General features: G+C 34.7%; 1 protein-coding gene across 7 annotated transcripts in view; it reads left to right on the top strand.

The window, feature by feature from the left end:
• Positions 1-19,007, top strand: part of PDLIM5 (PDZ and LIM domain 5) — a 187,441-nt gene extending 168,434 nt beyond the window's left edge. For all 7 annotated transcript variants that reach the window (XM_054591724.1, XM_054591723.1, XM_054591721.1 and 4 more), the window contains 4 exons: positions 8,445-8,625; positions 11,065-11,185; positions 14,146-14,261; positions 15,710-19,007. In XM_054591724.1, coding sequence (XP_054447699.1) covers positions 8,445-8,625; positions 11,065-11,185; positions 14,146-14,261; positions 15,710-15,799 — 508 coding nt within the window. In that variant the 3' untranslated portion in view covers positions 15,800-19,007. The remainder of the gene's footprint in view (positions 1-8,444; positions 8,626-11,064; positions 11,186-14,145; positions 14,262-15,709) is intronic.
• Positions 19,008-20,177: the final 1,170 nt, after the last annotated feature.

The following is a 20,177-nucleotide window of genomic DNA, read 5'->3' as shown; positions in this document are numbered from 1 at the left end:
AATAAATGAGTTGAGAACACAGCACACACTACATGATTCAAAATAAAACAGCTTTATATTTTAAAGTTAGTCCATGTTCATTGTGACATATCAAAAATATAGAAAAACTGGAAGCAAAAATAAAAGTTCATCCATAATTGCACTTCCTAAGAGAGCCACTGTTAGTATTTTTATTCACACTGTTAAAACACACACACACACCTGAGGAGAGGTGTTGTTTACAGAAATTGAATCATAATACAGTTTTTGTAAACTGTTATTTTTCACTTAAATTGTAATATTCTCCACAGTGAGTAGTGCCTGCTTACTAGGAATTAGCCAGGAGCAATGGTAGCAGTAATAAAGGAGGCAAAGAATATCAGTAGAGGTTTCCACAGTCTAGCACCATAACCAACACTCAGGCAGTGAACCTTTGACCTGAACAGAATCACGCATGACTCTAGACCCACTCGTGTTTCAGGTCATAATATTAATTCAGTTAAAGTCATTTTTCTAAAAGTACTACTCTAGTGTAGTACTGCTTTGCCCCAATAAATAGAACAGTATACTTTCTTTTTTATTAAATTTATTGGTGTGACATTTGTTAATAGGATCATATAGGTTTCGAACATATATGTCTACGACGCACAGTCCATGTGCATTGTGTGCCCACCACCCAAAGTCAAATCATTGTCTTTCATCATGTATCTGGCCCTCTTCACCCTTTACTAACCCCCGGCCCTCTTCCCTCCAGGAACCACCACACTGTTGTCTGAGTTTCAGTTTTATATCCCACATACGAGTTAAATCATATGGTTCCTAGCTTCTTCTGACTGACTTATTTCACTTAGCATAATAAAACACTTTTTAATTACTAACAGTATTTAGTTGTTACAGTTTTAGGTTCAATTTTCAAAATTTTTATTTAATGATTTTAGAGGGAGAGAGAGAGAGAAACACATCAGTTTCTTGTTCCACTTATTTATGCCATTCATTGGTTGCTTCTTGTAAGCGCCCTGACTGGGGATCAAATCCACAACCTTGGCATATCAGGATGACACTCTAACCAGCTGGGCAACCCAGCCAGGTCTTTAGGTTTAATATTAATGAAATAAAATATTCTAATTTGTCACATTGCTTCTATGAGTTGTGGTACTTTGGTTTGGTAGACTGGTATTTAGGAATACAATATGGTGGGTACGAACACCTTTTATGAAGACAGGAGTCACTGCTGCTTGTGTGCTGTTGTAAGCAAATAATTAGATGGGTTAACAAAATGTCAGACCGTTTCAGTTGCTGGTTCATGTTGTCTGATTATCAAGTTTTGTGACATTCTCTAATCACTACTACCAGCACATCTGAAAAACTTACTATGGATAGAAATTTTATTCCCCACCCCTGCCTACCTTGGTTTCAGTTTTAATACTAGACCAGGATGAAATTTTAATGCACAGTCTTCTTGTCATGTGAAATAAATACATATTATGTTAATAACATGAATGGCCATCACTTACTGCTCCCTCATCTGTTAAATTTTATATCACTCTGGATTATCCCAGCACTTGTTATCAGTTAAACATGAAAGCTGCATTTATAGGGAAGCTAACAGGAACAGGGATTAGTTCATGTCAAGATCTTCTAACAGTAATTAACATAGCACATTTGCTTGGTGCTCAAATGCTAAAGCAACTTGAATAGATGGTGGTCAGTTCAGAGACCTAGTCAAAGCATAATTCTAGTTCTTGGCCTCAAATACCAGTATCACTTACCAAAGCAAGGAGGCATTAGATCAAGTGACATTCTCTTGTACACCTGTTTTAAAAACAAGCTGCAGACACAGGCTTGATACTTTTAATATAGAGTATTGCAAACTGGCAAACTCTTAAGAAGTTTAAAATTTTAGAATTTATATTGTTTGTTTTCCACAGTGTAATTTATATTGTTTATTTTATATTTATTTTCTAGGTATTTTAAATTTTCAAAAAACATTTTTAACTAAAGCCAAATTAAGGCAAATTTTGTGTTTCATTTTATTTTTAGCAAAGTTAATTGTGGAAAACTTCAGAAACCTCTATCACTGAATATTAGTACTGAACTGACTCTCGCTTATAGAATATATTTAACTTAAAACTCCGTAAGTTATTTTATTTTGATCTAATATTTAAAAATTTTGGTTTATTTGAATTTTGAAAAGATGATGTACATTTTGCCTAAATTGTATTATTTAGGCATTAGTTTGATTAGTTAGTTGCTTTTTACAGATGACTAGGGTTTTACATTTTAGGAAATTCTACTGAAGCTTTGATTAAGTTGGCGGTGAACATTTCCAATCCATTTGTGATATAAATACCAGTTCTTCCACTCATCAATAGATTGACTGTTGGAATGCTGGTATAAGAGGGAAATAGAAAATTAGACTAATATAGCCAAAATCGCACTTTAGTTTCCCTGGTAGAATGGGCCTATGAAAACTCTAGCTGCTTTCTTGACTGTTACATCTAGTGGCATTAAAATCTATTGACCACTTGCATTATGTGGAGCTAAGTGGACCGTTCATGTTTAGCTTCTTAGCATCTTTGTGAAAGAAGTAAGGGATTTATGGTGCTTGAATTTCTTCTTAGATAGGGAATGCTTTAAAAAAAAAAAGCCACAATACTATTGTTCTGCTTTTGCGTGCATTACAACACCAGAACAGTCATGTTCAGTCAACCCATAGTTAATTCTAGTGAGAAAGAGAATTTCAACATTACTGAATTATTTCTTGCTCAGTGATTTTCATGTTTTTCTCATAAGGAGAGGCATCTCAGTTACTCCAAGGAGAGGCCGGCAGAATGTTTTGCGTTTCTCACCATCCATTCCAGTCTCTGAACACTCCTTTATGAATAGGTTTTATTTATTTTCCCTTCTGGTTAAGATTTTACTTGAAAATAAAAGGTTTCTTGGCTTAATGTGTTACTCCCTGAATTTAAGGAAACAACCGAAGACAAAGAACAAGATTTTAGATTTACAGTAGTGAAAAATTGCTGTTTCTTTTGCCTAAACTCTCTCCCCCGAGATATTTGCACAGCTCATTTTCTTCTCCTTCAGGTCTTTACTCAATTATCAGAGTATTCCTGGCCACCCCAGCCCTCCGCAGACAGCCTCCCTATCTCCCACCCCTGCTTCATTTTTATCCCCAGCATTTAAAATCTAACATACCGTATACTGTATTTATCTTTTTTGTTGTCTTTCTCCACCATACTAGAATGTAAGTTCCATGCAAGCATGGCTTTTTCTGCCTTTGTTTCTTGGTATTGTCTCTGCTCCCAGAATAGTACCTTGCACATATCACTGCATTTAGTAAATATTTGTTCAGTTGATACATGAACTTTTTAAAAATATTTGAAGGAATACATGCTATTAGTCTTGCGAAATTGAAATTACATTCCATTTGTCTGATTATATAGAAGCACGTTTCTCCTGCTTATCTAATTTTATAATAATCTCAATATAAGTTGACTATAATTGCCTCCAATAAACTTGTTTTTAAATTATCAATTAATAGTACCTTTTTTAGAACTTCTTGTTTTATTTACTATTATTATTATGTTTGGGCTCATTTTACCTGTGCATTTATTCTTAAGGAGTATGTCTTTCATGTCTTTCAAAAAAAAAAGCTTATATAGGTGGCCTTACAATCTTTTAAATGCAGTATTTTAAAGGACTGTGAATTAGCTCTGGCTAGTGTGGCTCAGTGGATTGAGCTCCAGCCTACAAACCAAAAGGTCACTAGTTCGATTCCCAGTCAGGCTACAAGCCTGAGTTTTAGGCCAGTAGGGGGCATGTGAGAGGCAACCACACATTGATGTTTCTCTTCCACTCTGCCTCCCTTCCCCTCTGTCTAAAAATAAATAAATAAAATCTTTAACAAAAAAAGGACTATGAATTAAAGATGACAGATGTTAGTGTAAACAGTATGAAATTTCCTCAAAAAAATTAAAAATGGAACTGCCTCATGACCCAGCAATTCCACCACTGAGAGGACTATACCTTAAGAATCTTGAAACAGCAGTTCAAAAGAGCTTATGCACCCCTATGTTCATAGCAGCACTGTTTACAATAGCATTTGGAAACAACCCAAGTTCCCATCAGTAGATGAGTGTATTGAAAAAACTGTGGTACATTTATACAAAGGAGTACTACGCAGCAGAAAGAAAGAAGGAATTCATTACTTTTGCAATAGCATGCATGGAACTGGAGATTATTATGCTAAGTGAAATAAGCCAATTGGTGAAAGACAAATACCACATGACCTTACTTATAACTGAAATCTAATGAACAAAATAAACTAATGAGAAAAACAGAACCAGAGACACAGAAACATGGAACATATAGCTGTAAGAGGGAAGGTGGGAGAGGGGAATAGTAGAAGGAAAGGGAAGGGATTAGTCAAAGAACATGTTTGAATGACCCATGGACATGGACAGTGGAGAGGGGAGTGGCTGTGGGAGAGAGAGTTGGGCTGGGTGGAGGGGGCAAAAGGGAGAAAAATTGGGACAACTGTAATAGAATAACAATAAACAAACAAATAAGATACTTGATTAAAGAAGAACTTTATTTTTTTGATGTTCCTAATTGTAAAGTTTGGGGATAAGCCAGTGGAAATGAAGAATTAAGGGTGTCAAAAATACAGTTTTTCTAAATTTTTGGGAGGATTGTTAATATTTCTAATTTCAAGTAATGTAAATAGTGAAAGATAGTCAATGTGTTCCATTATTTTACTCTTTCCCTGCATGTGTGTGTGTGTATTTGTCACTCTGTGTGAGTGGTGCATTTTCTCCCAATAATCTTTTCCATTTCCTTCTGTTTTTCTAGTGTTGTTCTTAGACTGTTTGCTTAATGGTAGGCCTTTCCTAAAAGTTGAGCATAATATAAACTCACTTGTACATTTTCATTATTTATTATACCTAGTTAAGTAGAATATCGGATTCCATATTTATTTTTGAGCATGTGAGTTCTTTTTTATGTAGCTTTTAACGTCTATTGGTGCAGTAAGTTTTGGCCAAATAAAATTTTTAATCTATAGTGGCTGGGCCTTGGAGGGTTCCAGCTCTATAGTTCACTATCCATTGTGATCTTAGGAAAATTGGCTAACTTCTACAATGTTAGCTTCATCTATTTGTAGAATTAATGTCTGTCACTGAGAGAGATTGTGAAAATTAAATAACAAAGGGAGGAAAGAAGTAAGCGTTTGATTTAGAAGTTAAATCCCTGCTAGATTGTGCCTGTTGAAAGGTGCAATTCCTTTCACCTTTCTTATTTGCAAGCTTTTCTTTCCCTCTTAGCATCCTTCCCTATCTCTTCTTTCATACATGTATTTTTTTTCTTTTTGGTATAAGCCTCATAGAAGATAAACATGATAAAAAGTTTTATGTCATAGCTCTTTCTCAGCCAATCAGTGCTTTAACTCTCCTCCTCCCTTCCTTTGTCAGTCAACAAGTATTTAGTAAGTGCTCATGGGTGCAGAGTATTAGAAGAGGTAGCTGAATACTTAATTCCACTTTGCAGTTATCCAAGCCTGTCATTCCACTTTACAGATGGAAACCCAATCCTACCCGGAACAAGAACTTTCTTCAGTGTTAATCCTGTGTTAATGAATTTGTTAAATTAGTCTCTGCTGACACAGAGAAAAGTGTACTTTGTTATAAGTAGATTTTATTGCTTAATCTGTATATATCTTCAAGTGCATTGATGGAAGATGCTCTCTCAGTGCAACCAAGGGGCATCAGGGTAGGCCAGTATCTGACAGAGCAGGTTTGTTAGAGATAAAGGAGATTTGGCAGGAGCAAGGGTCATTTTCAGCTCACCTTTTAAAGGTACAGAGGGAGTTTATTGTTGTTAAGATGTTTACTATTCAAATTTGATAAACTAAGGCAATATTTTAAAATTACCCTTTCGATGGACAATATTACCGTTTATTTTTTGTAGTGGATGTTAGTCCAGAAAGCTTTCAAAAACATTTTTAAGGACACATGAAATACAAGACAATCTTCTAAATTGCAAAAAGAAGCAAAACAAGAATGAAAATCTTGAATGGGACAATTAAAAATGAACAATATACAGAAATTTGTCATTGGGACTGGACAAGACCTACAACATTGACATACATGCTTGCTATGATTAGACTAAATTTGGCTTTAAGCCTTCAAGTAGTCAGCAAAAAAAGGAGTTAATTTTGCAAAGTACTATACATTGAGATGAAAAATAATTCTGTTGCTCAGAAGAAGCAAAACTATTCTTCTTGCAAAAATCTGAAAGGAATTTCTCCAAGGAATCCATGTGAAAATGGCCTTGTGTGATTTAACAAAGAACACTTTCAAACAGCAACTTGCAGGGAGAGCCGAGATGGATTCCATAGAGCTCTTTCCTGTAACAAGTGTTAGTGAAGACTGATGGTATCACACTGAACACTGCTCATTAAAGGAATACTTCTGTGGAATGGGTCTGTCTCATTTGCAGAACACATTGCTCTGCTGGTCTGAGCTGATCGCAACACATATTTTAGAAAATGTAGAAAATAGATTTTCTGGTCCTCTATCAATTTTTCTTAAGTGTCTTTTTTTCTCAAATGAACTTTGTTAACTGTTTGGTAGCACCGATAGATACGTTCCAGGAATAAAACTCTTTATTCCAAGTGCATACTAGCCCTTTGCTTTAACAGAATGCAGAACTTGAGGCTGGTTGACTGCTTTTGCAAAACTGAGGAGACTAAGCATACTGGCCTCAAGGGGCCATCCAGGCTTATGGATGAGTAGATGTGCTCTTATAGAAAATTCACCCCAGTAAATTGTTTTGAACTACTTTAATGTCCAGGCCAATGGTGGCATAAAACCCTGAAGTTCTGCCATATCTTATGTCACAGTCACAGAAAATTTAGCTTGGCAGATTTCTCAGGCATATATAACCAGGTACCCACCTGGTGGAAAAGCTTAGACTTCTCATAAAACTCTGACTAGCTTAGAGCATTTTGACTTCCTGGTTTATATTTGAAGGAAAACTACTTGCCAAATATATACTGAAAAAAAAAAAATGAAAGAAGGAACTTGTTGAGCAGGACAGTTACTTATAAACCAGTTCAAAATTGAGAGACAACCTACTGCAAGTAACATACTTGGTTACATAGTAGGGGATCTGTAGCCCTTTTTCCTTCTGGCAGGAATTAGCTAACAAAGGCATTCCTTGTTAAGTGGTAATACAACTGTTGGACCCTGAAGTTTAGCAGATAATAATAACTACTTGTCTCAAGTGCTAAGAGAGCTGCATGCACTAAGTTATACAAAATGGCATGTTATGGAGTTAAGTACAGATTGGTAGTTTTACAAAAAAAAGTCACGGGGATGCGGAATAACCAGTGGTAATGAGATCAAAGGCAGAGCATCAGTTGACTAGAGCAGTACGCTAGGATTTGGGAAATTCAGCTTTTGGCCCTCACTCAATTGGTGATTTTATGGTATTTGTCATATATTTTGAATATTCTGTATCTCAGCCACTCCATCTATTAACCTGAGTGTGCAATAACTGCCCTGGTCCATCTCACAGGAATGCTGCACGGATAAATTAGATAAATGTAAATGTGCCTTGCAGGTACAACTGCTCTATGAATAAAAATTAGTGTAATGCTACTGAAAAGAATGCTCTAGGGGCTAGAAGGGTTAAGCTCTGCAGGCTCTATGACTAGATAAGGCTTCATAATGGATTCCTGTCAAGCAAACCAAACCCTTATCTTATCAGTTCATGACAGTATGGCATTAAATGGGAAAAAAATCTCTTTACAAACATTTGTTACCTTGATATAAATGTGCATTAAAAACAAGTCATGTTTGAATTAAATAAAACCTTTCTAAGTAGCTTCAAACAATCTCTAATACCCAGTTTACAGTTTCTATAGTCACTTTGGAGGGCAAGGATTTGATATATTTAATAAAATTGAGAAACATATGAAACTATGTGTGGGGAAAAGAAATTGACTAGAATATTTTATCAGGTAATTTTATATTTAAGACTCTGACATTACCAAATTAAGATTTTTCTTTTGTTTATTTTGTGGAAATGTCACACTCTGGTCTCTGCTTAAAACACATTTTCTGGTTCTGTATTTTCTGTCACAGTTAACATCCTCATGACACAGACATACTCACTCATTGCAACTCAAAAAACGTAACTACCAAGTCTCTTGAACATAGACTAAAAGCGGGGGAGGCGGGGCGGGCATACGGCCTTTCTATGCTCTTATCCCTCCACTCTTCACATGAATGTGCAGAAAGTCTCTGTGTAAATTTACAGCACCCATGCTTCAGAACCTGAGAAGGAGAATTAGGCAAGTATTTAATTGTTTGGATATTGGATATTATATAAAAGAGATCCTATCCAGGCAAACTGCAGAAATTTTGATTCCTAAGCCAACGTGATCTCTTTACTTCTGTCAGGGGACCATTCCTAGTGGCACTGGGGAAATCTTGGCACCCAGAAGAATTTAACTGTGCTCACTGCAAAAATACAATGGCCTACATTGGATTTGTCGAAGAAAAGGGAGCCCTCTATTGTGAGCTGTGCTATGAGAAGTTCTTTGCTCCTGAATGTGGTCGATGCCAAAGGAAGATTCTTGGAGTAAGTATCAGGAATCTTTTTATTTGGAGTGAATTTTAAAGCAGAATAATTTTTGTTATGAACACCTTGCATCATTGTTTTCATCAGTAATCATGACTGTAACGCAAAACTAAATAGCCCTTCTGTAGATAGGACTCATGGGGCCAAGTTGTCTTTGGTTTTATCTTGCCAAGCGCTGGTTTGACTGGTGAAAGTCTAGCCACTGAGAGGGAAAAATAATTTACTGAGGGTGTACTACCTCAACAGGGCCCTGTTTGCTCAGGAATGAAGAGGTCATGCAGGACCACACACATCAGAGTTCTCAGAACTGACACCTTCACTGTTTTAAATTAAATTCCATAGCTTTTATAAGAGCAGCATTTCCCTATTTGTCAGGGTTCAAGCACAGGGCACAGATCTCATGAAATATATAAAACAGGCTTATAAAATGATATGTTTTTCTTGAATGCATATAACATTTTCAAATATAACCTCAGTTTTATGAGAACATACATGTATAGAAAAATAATAAAACCACACCTTTTTATTTTTTTGCACAAAGGGAGTAATTTAGGTGTCAGGTACATAATAAATAATAATGAATGAATGAATTTCCTACTCTGGAATACCCAGTTTGCAATTACTAAATAAGAGCCAGGCATTTCCTATGGGTGACCAGGAGTTGGAATTTTACTTTGGAAGCAGCCAAGTTGCATGTTCTCATATGAAACTCATAGAACTAAGACAAAATTTGGAAATGGCATTGCTGAATTCTAGTATTCCCAGTATGAAAATGTAACAATGAAACTCTAAATTCATGTCAGTTAAGAAAAGTTCGCATGAATTATAGAGTAGTCTTAATTTTAGACTATATCTTTAAATATGTCTAAAACTTTGAGGACACTTAGAAATTATAAATATACCACATGAAATATAACCATAAATATACCACATAAAATTATAAATATACCACATGAAATACCATGTGAAATATTAATTTGTACAATATATTGAGAACAAAGGTGTAGAATGATTCAGGCTCTACCTTCCCAATGACAATAAGTAGAATACATTATTACTGCTTTAGTATATAAATCTGTCTTATGGATTCTAGAATAATTAATAAAACAAAGTCAAGGAACAGTCTCAGAACCAAAAAAGGTTCTAGGAAATGGAAACCGGACACTCATTGCTTCAGAGATGGGCAGGAGCATCACTGAAAGGACAGATACTCTGAATTGTGTTTTAGTTGTTAGATTACCTGTTAAAGAAGGAATAGTAATCAATCTCAGGTATATAAAGGGGAGCATATGCAGGAAGCCTTGGGAAATGATTTGGTTGATTGCACATTTGTTGCACATGTTCACGGTTGTCTTTTTGGGACCTGAACAACTCATTTCTTTCCATTGTCCTTCAGTAGTGAACTGTGGCGTTTTCCACGGCTAATAATTTATTCTATATCATTTTATTTTATTTTGACCATATTTTTATTATAAGAGAAAATACTTCACTGCTAAAATTTAAAAATACAAAAAAAGTAAAGAACAAAATTAAAATAACCTATGTATTTACTAATCCCAGATAATTCCTGTTAATCCTAGGATGGATTTTCTTCCAGTTTGCTCTTTAAAAGGAATTCGTTTTCAAAATAATAACCATACTTTGTGTATGCCATGCTCTCTTTATGATAAATATTATGGAAAGAGTAAGTTTTCATGTATTGACTATCCTTCAAAAATGATTTTTAATGACTCCATGTCTTTCTGTCAATTCAAAGAATGATTCTTTTCAAAACCTTCCCAAAACTTCTACTAATCAAAATCTGGCCCAAGTTTTTGGTACTTGGAATATTTAACTGTACAACCATTGTTGACTAGCATAAAGCGTTGTTGACATGCTTTATGGTTCAGACTTTAGATACTCTTTTTGAGTGTATGCTTAGTGTAGTCACAGCTGATTTCCAAAACCCTAAACATATGTTAAACTGATTGGATTACACTGATTAGGTTATTGCTTCCATGATGCACCAAAGTAAAGGTTTATTTAGTTTTTAAATGTTTGCCCTTTCTCCATGAGATTTTCAAGATAATACTACGAAACCTTTGGAAGTTAATGTTTCCTGACACCCTTTGAGAGAAAGCAGAATGTATTGTAACAAGTGCTTATGAAATGCTTACTTTATTCACCGCTTGAATAATGTTTAAATAACACACTAATCATTCTTTAAAGAAGTTTATTGATGCTGTTTAGGAAAATGCACATTATATAGTACATCAGTTTAGATTATTTGGAAGTCTGTTCCTACATATCTCCTGTTACTTAGGAGGAAAGTTCAAGGCAAAGATAAAGCATATGTATGTACTTTGGGTCAGTTGGAAAGGGCTCTATTGGTTGAGCTAGTCGACTAAGTATTTGCTTAGTGTCATCTTTTTTTTACATCCAATTACCTTTCTATAACAGGAAGTCATCAATGCTTTGAAACAAACTTGGCATGTTTCCTGTTTTGTGTGTGTGGCCTGTGGAAAACCCATTCATAATAATGTTTTTCACCTGGAGGATGGTGAGCCTTACTGTGAGACTGGTAAGCTTCTGAAGCCATTAGTTTCTTAAGTTTTGAATGAAGGTAACACGTTAATCCTATATTGCTATGAAGTTGAAAGGAAATATCAGGCAAAACAGTTTTCCTAATTGTTTAAGGAACATTTAACATTACCTAAATATATGGCAAAATAACTGTATAATTTTATGTGACTGTCAAAACAGATAGCCCAGACTTAATTAAGAGACATGAGCTTGTAAGCTTTACTTAGGAGAAAAACCTTTTGCTTGAATCCCCAATAATTTATGGTTATAAATTCTGCCAAGTCCTGTAGTTTACAGCTACGTCCTAAAATTCAGTAAGTAAATTTTGAGTGGTTATTATCATGACAAATGTTCAATTTTTAAATATGATACTGATTTGCTCTTTAAGGCAATTACCTTGACAATAAATTGGAAGTCCTTTGTTGCTCTAACTGAAGGGGAGGGTAATCCTGGCTTCAATTGTTCCATTGGTAAAGTTAACTTTGATAAACAATCCCTAAGGACCAGTCTACTACATTTGCCTTATTATCTGAAATCTGGACACTTCCTTTTTCTCCCCAAAAGCTGTAAGTGGACTTTCAGAGCATTAATATTATTTATTAATATTACCCTTATCTAGATTTTACTACTACACATACATTTTTCAAACATAAAATATTTTCCCTTTATCATGCCTTCACTTACTATACTGCATTCCCACTATGGAGTTCTATTGTTGTTCTGCCTTGAGTATCTTAAGTGTGGTGTTGGAAGAAGGAGAGATTCCATGGTAGTCAAATTAAAGGAGCGGTCAGCTTCTAATTTCAGGTTGGGGAACATCACTCAGTTCTTTTTTGCTCACTCAGTATTTTCTTATTTTCACCTTTCTCTTAGTTCCCTAGTTAGGGCCAATTTAGATCTATGTCACACTGTCCCCTGGGAAGCCCTGCGGAAATCCCAGTGAACTACCCCATGGGCTTTTTTGGGGAAAGGCTGCCTACAAGCTGCCTGCCCTGATTCATCAGAATATTTTACATTTTATAATGCCACTTCATTCTTCTGAAGAGAAAGCTTTTTATTTATTTGTTTTAAAAGCTTTATAAGACATTTGGACTCAGTGGCAGGTAGTCCCTATCTAGCCAAAACAGAGGTAAAAAACTATCTAGCCTTAATAGCATAGTTAATGTAGTCTAAAAAGTCCTATTTTAAAACCCGAAATTGCTTACAGAGTGGGAAAAGCATTACTGAAGTGTATTTAACTGTCACTTCTGATCATCTTGGTCTATATTTGTTCTTTTTCTTTAACCTCCCAGACGTGCTCTTAACCCGTCTTCCACTATTCCAAAACCTAGGAGTCATCTTGGATTCTGATCTTTCCCTTATTCTCCCTATATTCAATTTAATTAGTAAGTTCTAACATATACCTCCTGTGTATATGTTGAATTCATTCCTTTCTCTCCGCATCAGCCTTCCCCACTAAATCCAGCTCACTCTCATCATTTACCTGGACATTGTAATTGCCAGCTCAGTGGTATATCTTCTGTTCCCCAGCGGTCAAATAGTGGTTAAGGTAATATTTGTTTAAATGCAAATCGGATTGCTATTGTTCACAGCCCATCTGAATAAAAATTGTATTCCTTACAAGCATCTGCTTTGCTGACAGTTAACTCCCACCACCTTGCTTTTCAGTCACTGGTTCCTAGGACCCCATGCAAGAGCCCATACGAGCCCCTTTGTGGTTTATGAGCTTGCTAAAATCCTTCTCACCTCAGTGTTTTGTGCTTGCTGTTTCTTCTACTTGGAATGTTCTTCCCCAGCTGTTCGGTGGTGGTTCCTCCTTTTTCCAGTCTCAGCATAGCTATTACCTCCTCAGAGAGGCCTTTCTCACTCCTCTATGTGTTATATTATATCAGGTTTTTTATATCCCCCATTTAATTTCTATCACATCACTATTTTCTTTCCTTCATGGTACTTTTTACAATCTGAAATTATTTGTTATTTATTTTTAAAATACAATAAATTATGACATTCTGCTCCCAAGGAGAATAAAAGCCCCATGAAGAGCACAACACATCGTTTTCTTCACCACTGTACCCCTGGCCAGTGTCTAGAACAACGCCTGGCACACACTAGGACTCTGTAGCTATGTGTGGAACAAATAGTGAATGTTGAAGATTGCTAAGAAAGGTCAGTCAAGTTGCACAGATAGCCTGCTTTCTCTTCCAGCCCAAGTCGGATTGAAAGTGTCCAAGGCCAAAAGGTGAACCATGAGTAAACACAAGTAGTGAGAGCAGCTGCATATAAGAAAAAATGCCTATAAATTCTAGTAATAATGAAAGAACATCTTGTCAAACTGCTTTCTTCAGAAGGAAATCCTATTAGGATTTTATAACTATAATCTGTGTCAAGTAAATGGTGTTCTCTGGCTAATGATTTTAAGCATGAGGTCATAAAATTGTAAGAAAAATATAACAAAAAGAAAACTAATGGCTAATATTGTAATATAGTCCAGCTAGAAACTCAGTCATGGAACTTTTTCATGGAAGTTGCCTGTGACTCTTTTTTTCTCCCTCACCAAGTCAGATACGCTATAAAATTTGCTAATACGATATATTGCTTTCTGAGTTAAGTTCAGTAGTCTTATTGTTGCTGGTTATTAGAAGTTTTTTTCTGTATTGTATTGAAACAGTCATGTCTATTGATACTTGGGCATTTAAATAGTTGGAAAGAAATGAAAAGTATTACATGGAAAAATAGAATAAAGGGTGTTAAGTTGTGTAATTAGCATTTAACAGGGGTAACCTGAAACATGCTACGCCTGTATCTCAAGCCAAATACTATGTCGTCTGAATATTTTCCAGTTACTAATAACTTTTTCTTCATCATCTCATTCAATTCCAATTTTGTTGCTGCTTTCTAGGAACTGTCATTCTAAAGCTCTGTCGTGTTTAAATCATGTCTCTTCCTCCCCCAACACAGATTACTATGCGCTCTTTGGTACTATATGCCATGGGTGTGAGTTTCCCATAGAAGCTGGCGACATGTTCCTGGAAGCTCTGGGCTACACCTGGCACGACACTTGCTTTGTGTGCTCGGTAAGTAAATGCATTTGTGAATTAAAGGAGCACAGTATAGCCAATTCTAGCATAAACACTAAGGAGAAATAACAGTTCTTGTATCTTTCAATCCTTTAAACCTAAAAATATTTTCACAGTGACTTTGAAAGTTGTTTATTAAAATTTTTGTCACTTTAAAAAATTACTTGGCATAGAATAAAGTGCCTACCGTTTAGAGAAAATCCTGTTTTTAATATATTTTTGTTTCCACGGAGAAGCTATGTATTTATTAAAACAGTAAGAGTCCTTTACTTTTTAAAAAAAAACTTTTATTGGAGTGTTTTTAGTTATTTTTGGAAGCATAGGTACTTCTTAAAATAGAAATAAATAATTATTTTAAAATCTATTATTGAATTAACATTGGAAGTAAACTCTATGTTGATCTTCTTTCTTAACAGTAGTAGTCCATGAATATTTTCCCTTTTTGAGACTAAAATATATCTGTATAATAAATATTAGAATACTATATTATTCATATTATTATATTTATTAATTTAATATTCTATTTCATATTTTAAGTTTTTTATTTTTAAATGAGCATAGACTCAGAGATTAACATTAACCTAAGATATATATGTATATGTCTTTTTTAATTTAGCAAGTAAATATTCAGTAAGGGTACTCTGTTCAGATGTATGATTTTTTTAGAAAATTAGGTTTATATATATCTAATAGCTTTCAGTACCCATCCTATGTAGGCAACAAAGTCATGTTAATTGAAGTCAAATAATTGTCCCAAATGTTACTGTTGAACTTAATCTCGTTTACCTCATCCATCTCTTCGATGTCATAGAATCTATTAAGAAAGCAGTTTTTAGCAGATTTGTCTTCTATTCTGTAGTAGAGCTTCTCATGAGCATTTTAGTTAACAAATGCAGTAGGAAAGATAAGAAGGCATAAATGTGGGTGGTTAATTGACTGCATAACCATCCAGCAGCCAGATGTTGCCCAGGTTTTTCTTTATAAGAAACAAAGGAGTGTATTAAAAAAATTCTCAAGAATTCTATGCCTACATGTTTGGGGGCTTGAGAATGTTAGGTAAAGCAGTTGTGTTGTGTTTTCTGTTTGAATGCTTTGGTGGTCTGCAACAGGAGGTAGATTAAAAGCATTGATTAGAATTTGGGAAGAGAAAATTTATTAATATTTAGTGTGACCTCTTTGGGTATTAATATTTCATTAAGGCCAACTCCCAATAAAGAAAAATAATCATCAGTAATTTAAATAAATGAGAATGCATTCCAAAAAAGTCATTCTTCATTGCTCTTGAAAGATTAAATGAAGTATAGTAATTGTGAAATGTTAGGTTGTCTAACACAACCAACTAAAGTGCTTTGTCTTAATATCCATTGAGTGAAAAATCATTTTCTCCTTCGTGCATACTGGATAAAATAATAGTATTATCTTATACAATGCTTTTTCTTTTCCAGGTATGTTGTGAAAGTTTGGAAGGTCAGACATTTTTCTCCAAGAAGGACAAGCCACTTTGTAAGAAACATGCTCATTCTGTGAATTTTTGAAAGTCAACATTTCAGAAGAAAAGAAAGAAGAGAAAGAGGAGAATTAAAATTACCAATTGAAATTTAGATTTAATATTTATATGGATATTTGAAAAATAATAGTAGCCCTGAAGGGGTAAATTCCAGATTTAAAAATCAAATCTGTGAAGAAATATTTGGCTTCATAACATAAGGAGACAGTCTGACATTTGTTATTACTTTTTCCCAGTATGTTATGCCCATAAAATAACTTTTATAAAAACCAATTTCCTGGTTGACTATTAAATTCATCTTAGAATAAATTAGTGAAGAATTAAATTTAGAATAAAAACTCCAACCTCTGTGCTGAAATAACTATGCTTTCTTTCCTTAATAGGTAGTTATAAGTCGGTAAAAGGCAATGAAAATGCCTTATTCTTTATCAATAAGTGAAACATTGTATTTTTTAAAAATTAGTGTTTTTCTTGAAAACATTAAATAGGAGTTTAAACAGAATTTTATCCATAGTAGCACATGTCCATTTTTAAAAACACTGCATTTTTAAAAATTTTACAGTTGATCATTCCAGTAGGAAAGGTCAGTGAGATTCTTGTGTCAAAATGTGTCATGCCAATAAGAGATACTATATTTTTTATACTCTTTCAAAGCCACCATAAGTCTCAAATTTTCACCTTTTATTAAAATATGACCATTTTTACTCATTGGGTATGTTTTTCATGTATAGTAGTCAAACTCCCTTTTTTCTCTCTTCCTTTATGCTCTGATAAAGAGCTAATTGAACATCTTTGGACTGTGATTGTCTTCTCTCTCTTTAAAGAGAATGAACAGGAAAGAACGCGGTGGGGAATTACGGTAAATTAGAGTACTAGATCCAAAATATTCTCCTCCCCAGATTCCCCCTTTTTGACAGTGAATTAGTTTCACAGTTATACTACTGACTGATGAACATTTGAGAGCTCTCTTTGCAGAGTAATATTTTTTCTTTAATTCTTCATTAGAAAAATTTAAAATTGGTTTGTGGATGTGATAAAATCTAGATTGTATTTTCCTTTTGATAGTTCTCTTTCAATAAACAAACCACTTCCAGATGTGATCACAAAGTCTGGAAAACTTTCATGCACAGAGGTTTGGTAGTAGAGGAGGGGAACATGCCTAATTACCCAGGCTGGCCCATTGTTTGTTTTCTTCATTTGGGGGAAAAATACATAGATACAACATGAAGACAGAGAAACAACTGTGGTAAAATTGTAATATATCCTATTAACATTTGCCCAATGAGAAAAGAAATTATAACATTTGATCATTTTTCTCTTTGTTTCCAGAATGGATGAAAGTTCATGATCCCACTCAGTTATAGTTTAAATGTGTTTGGAGCTAGATGCTTTTAAATTTGAGGTTGAGCTCCAAGTCCTTCCTCCCCCAATCACTTACTAATGACTTCACTTCCATTGTGTACATGCTTCTTGTAAAGAAGAATTTTAGGCTACCATATTTGTTTAACCTCCCTAAGAACTTTTCAAGGCATCTGTCCTGAAAGCCATTAATTTATGGTCCAGCAGATTTAAATTATATGCAGATAATAATTAACTGGGGATAAGGAATGAGAAGGGTGGCACAAAGTGGCAAACTGAATGCTTCGCCAGTAGCAACCGCAAGCCACCTCCTCGCCCTGCATCTTGTAGGGAGGCAGGAAATTGTTTTGTTTTGTTTTGTTTTGTTTTGTTTTTTTAAGTGCTGGAACTGAATTGTGTATTATTTCTCATTGCTGCTGAAACCACCTATAAAAGACGTACTGGCTAACGTGCATTGTCATCTCTCAATGTCAGTCTTTTGCTTTACACAGCATAACATTGGTGGTTTTGTTTCGGTGTGGTAGAAGATTTTTTTGTTATGTAGGTTTGCTTTCATAGATTATATGCCAAGATAGTTTTTGATAAGTCAGTGGCATTTGGGTATTTCCTTCAAAGAATTTTATTTGACCTGGATTTCTTATAAAGTTATGTTACATTAATATATCATTCTAGTAGACTTTTCTTTCTGCATATTATTCATAGAGCATAATGTTGTATTTCTCTAAATTTTATCCCTAAGAGGGTAACATTACTTCCTAATTTATCATTGTCATTGTGCTTTGTTTTGCTCTTCGCTGTCAGTTCCTAAAACAGTTAATCCTATGAAATAAATATTGATTATAACCCAGAAGAATCTGTATTTTCCAGTGGGTAATGCCATATTTAATACACCAACATTAATCTTTTAATTACTCAGGCTGAGCACTTTATTCTTCTGGTGGGCTCCCTGAATATTTATTTTTCTGATTATAAAAGTTCTATGTCAGTAGCATTTTTTAAGTTATTACGTCTTTACTGTAGAGCATTTACTCTTAATCTCTCTAGATGTATATTTTGGAATGCTGTACTTAGTAGAATGCAAATAGAATACAGATTGAAATCATAGTACATGACTGTAAAACATCCCCTATTCGGACTTTCAAGTTTCAGAACGTTAGTAATCAGTTCAGACTTTAACATTTCTCTGCACTTACAAAGGACAGAGTGTCGCCCACTGAAGTAGCAGCCTAAAAATTATCCCCTGTGCTTATGCTTATAGTAGCTTACATGTTTCCTATTGATTCATTTAGAGTCTAAAACTAAAACCTAATCATTTGATCTATATTAAGACAAACAGAAATGAGGGTTTAAATCTTCAAAATATTAGTGCAGCATTATATTTAAAAATTATCTACAACAAAAGTGGATTTGTGGTACCATTTTCAAGGAGCAGTATATTAGGATCACTGTTATAGAAAGCAGTTACTTCCTCTCCCTGTTCAAATGTGGATCTAGCAGTGGTATGTTACTAACATTTTTGTGATGTTTGCAGTGTAGTCATCCCTATTGAAAGGAGAGACTTTTCAGACAGGGAAGGGAAAGTACACTGAGTAATTTTACACAAATCTGGCATCTACACAGATGTGGCTTTGCTTTGTCACTCTTCATCCCCCAAATATTTTAAGGTGTTGGGTTTGGATTCTCAATGTATCATTTTCCTTATCTATTCTATTAATCTCTATTTTCTGTTTCTTTACATTTTTAAGTTTGTATTAATGCCTGTGCTGTTTTGCTTTTGGATGTATTTTCTAATTAAAAAACCACATGAGAAGTATAATCAGTATAGTAATATGTTAGTGACCACATAATAAATAAATGGCTGCAGTGATGTAGATAAACTCTCCTGGTTTTTCTTTTGGGGGTGGCGAGTGGTTTCCAGTCGGTTATCATAGGAAAAAATCATGTTCGAAGGACAGGGAGAGATGCACTAGCCCTCAGGAGAATCTCCTTATGATACTTGCTTATCAAAATGTCACAGAAATAACACATTTGAAAATGTTGTCACCTGTATTTTATTTTAATCCATTTCTGTGCTCTGCATGTATCATATGCACACAAATGTTTGTCAATTAGTTGATAAATAAGCTCTTTGTCCTTTTAAAATATTTATTGCTGAAATTATTCATTGGAATAATGTGTCATATCAAGCATTATATTGTTTCATATATCACATTCAAACAACATTAAGTCATCATCCACGTTTTTACGTTTCTCATTGACCAGGATCTGTTACTTCATGCTTCACTCATCCTGATCTCATTAGCTAACTTTTCTGTAACTAGGTAGGCTCACCTATTCCTCGTTTGTTTATTGGTTTGAGTAAGACTTTTTTTTTCCCCAACTGTGTAAAGTTAAGGGGAATGTTTCTGTCGCAGGCTGTATATTGGGAATAAAAGACAAATTCAAGTCTATTTGCTCACAGTATATTAAACTCCAGAAGCCAAACTTATAAGGGCATCAAGTCTGCATCTGACATTTTAATAGCTGCTGTTTGGTTTCTATCAATCACGTCATTGCACATTAAAATGCACCGACAAAATAAGAGATCTGTCATTCCTTCGTTAAGAAACAGTAATCCAGTACAAGATTTATAGGTTTAAGACTCAACAGTGTGTGTTCACAATAAATCCCCATTCAGTGCTCAAACCAGAGCAAGCCTCCCTGTCGTTCAATGTTTTCTGCTCAAATGTCCCCAATATAAGATTATCAAAGCTTTTCTTACAGAACTACATATAAAATCCTTTTTGACTGCAAAAGCTTAATTTAGGTTGGCGGTTTCCCTTTTTGAGTAGTCTCAGACAAGATCTTGGTTATATCAGAAACACATAGGTACTGATGTATTATTAGCAGGCCTGGTGTTAATTAGGGAGAATTACCAGAAATAGTTTGCTTTGTGGGAATTTATTACAGAATCACACTTGACTGATGGCAGAATAGGAGTTGCTGAGAGAGAGCAGCTCCCACTCATAACCACTAATTAATAGGGTGCCAAAATTCCGCAGAGAAGG

Source organism: Pteronotus mesoamericanus, unplaced genomic scaffold, assembly GCF_021234165.1.
Source record: "Pteronotus mesoamericanus isolate MK-2021 breed Mesoamerican mustached bat unplaced genomic scaffold, CSHL_Meso_final scaffold_232, whole genome shotgun sequence".
Lineage (NCBI taxonomy): Eukaryota > Metazoa > Chordata > Mammalia > Chiroptera > Mormoopidae > Pteronotus > Pteronotus mesoamericanus.
Note: the sequence above shows the minus strand (reverse complement) of the source record. Positions and strands in the feature narration are given on the sequence as shown.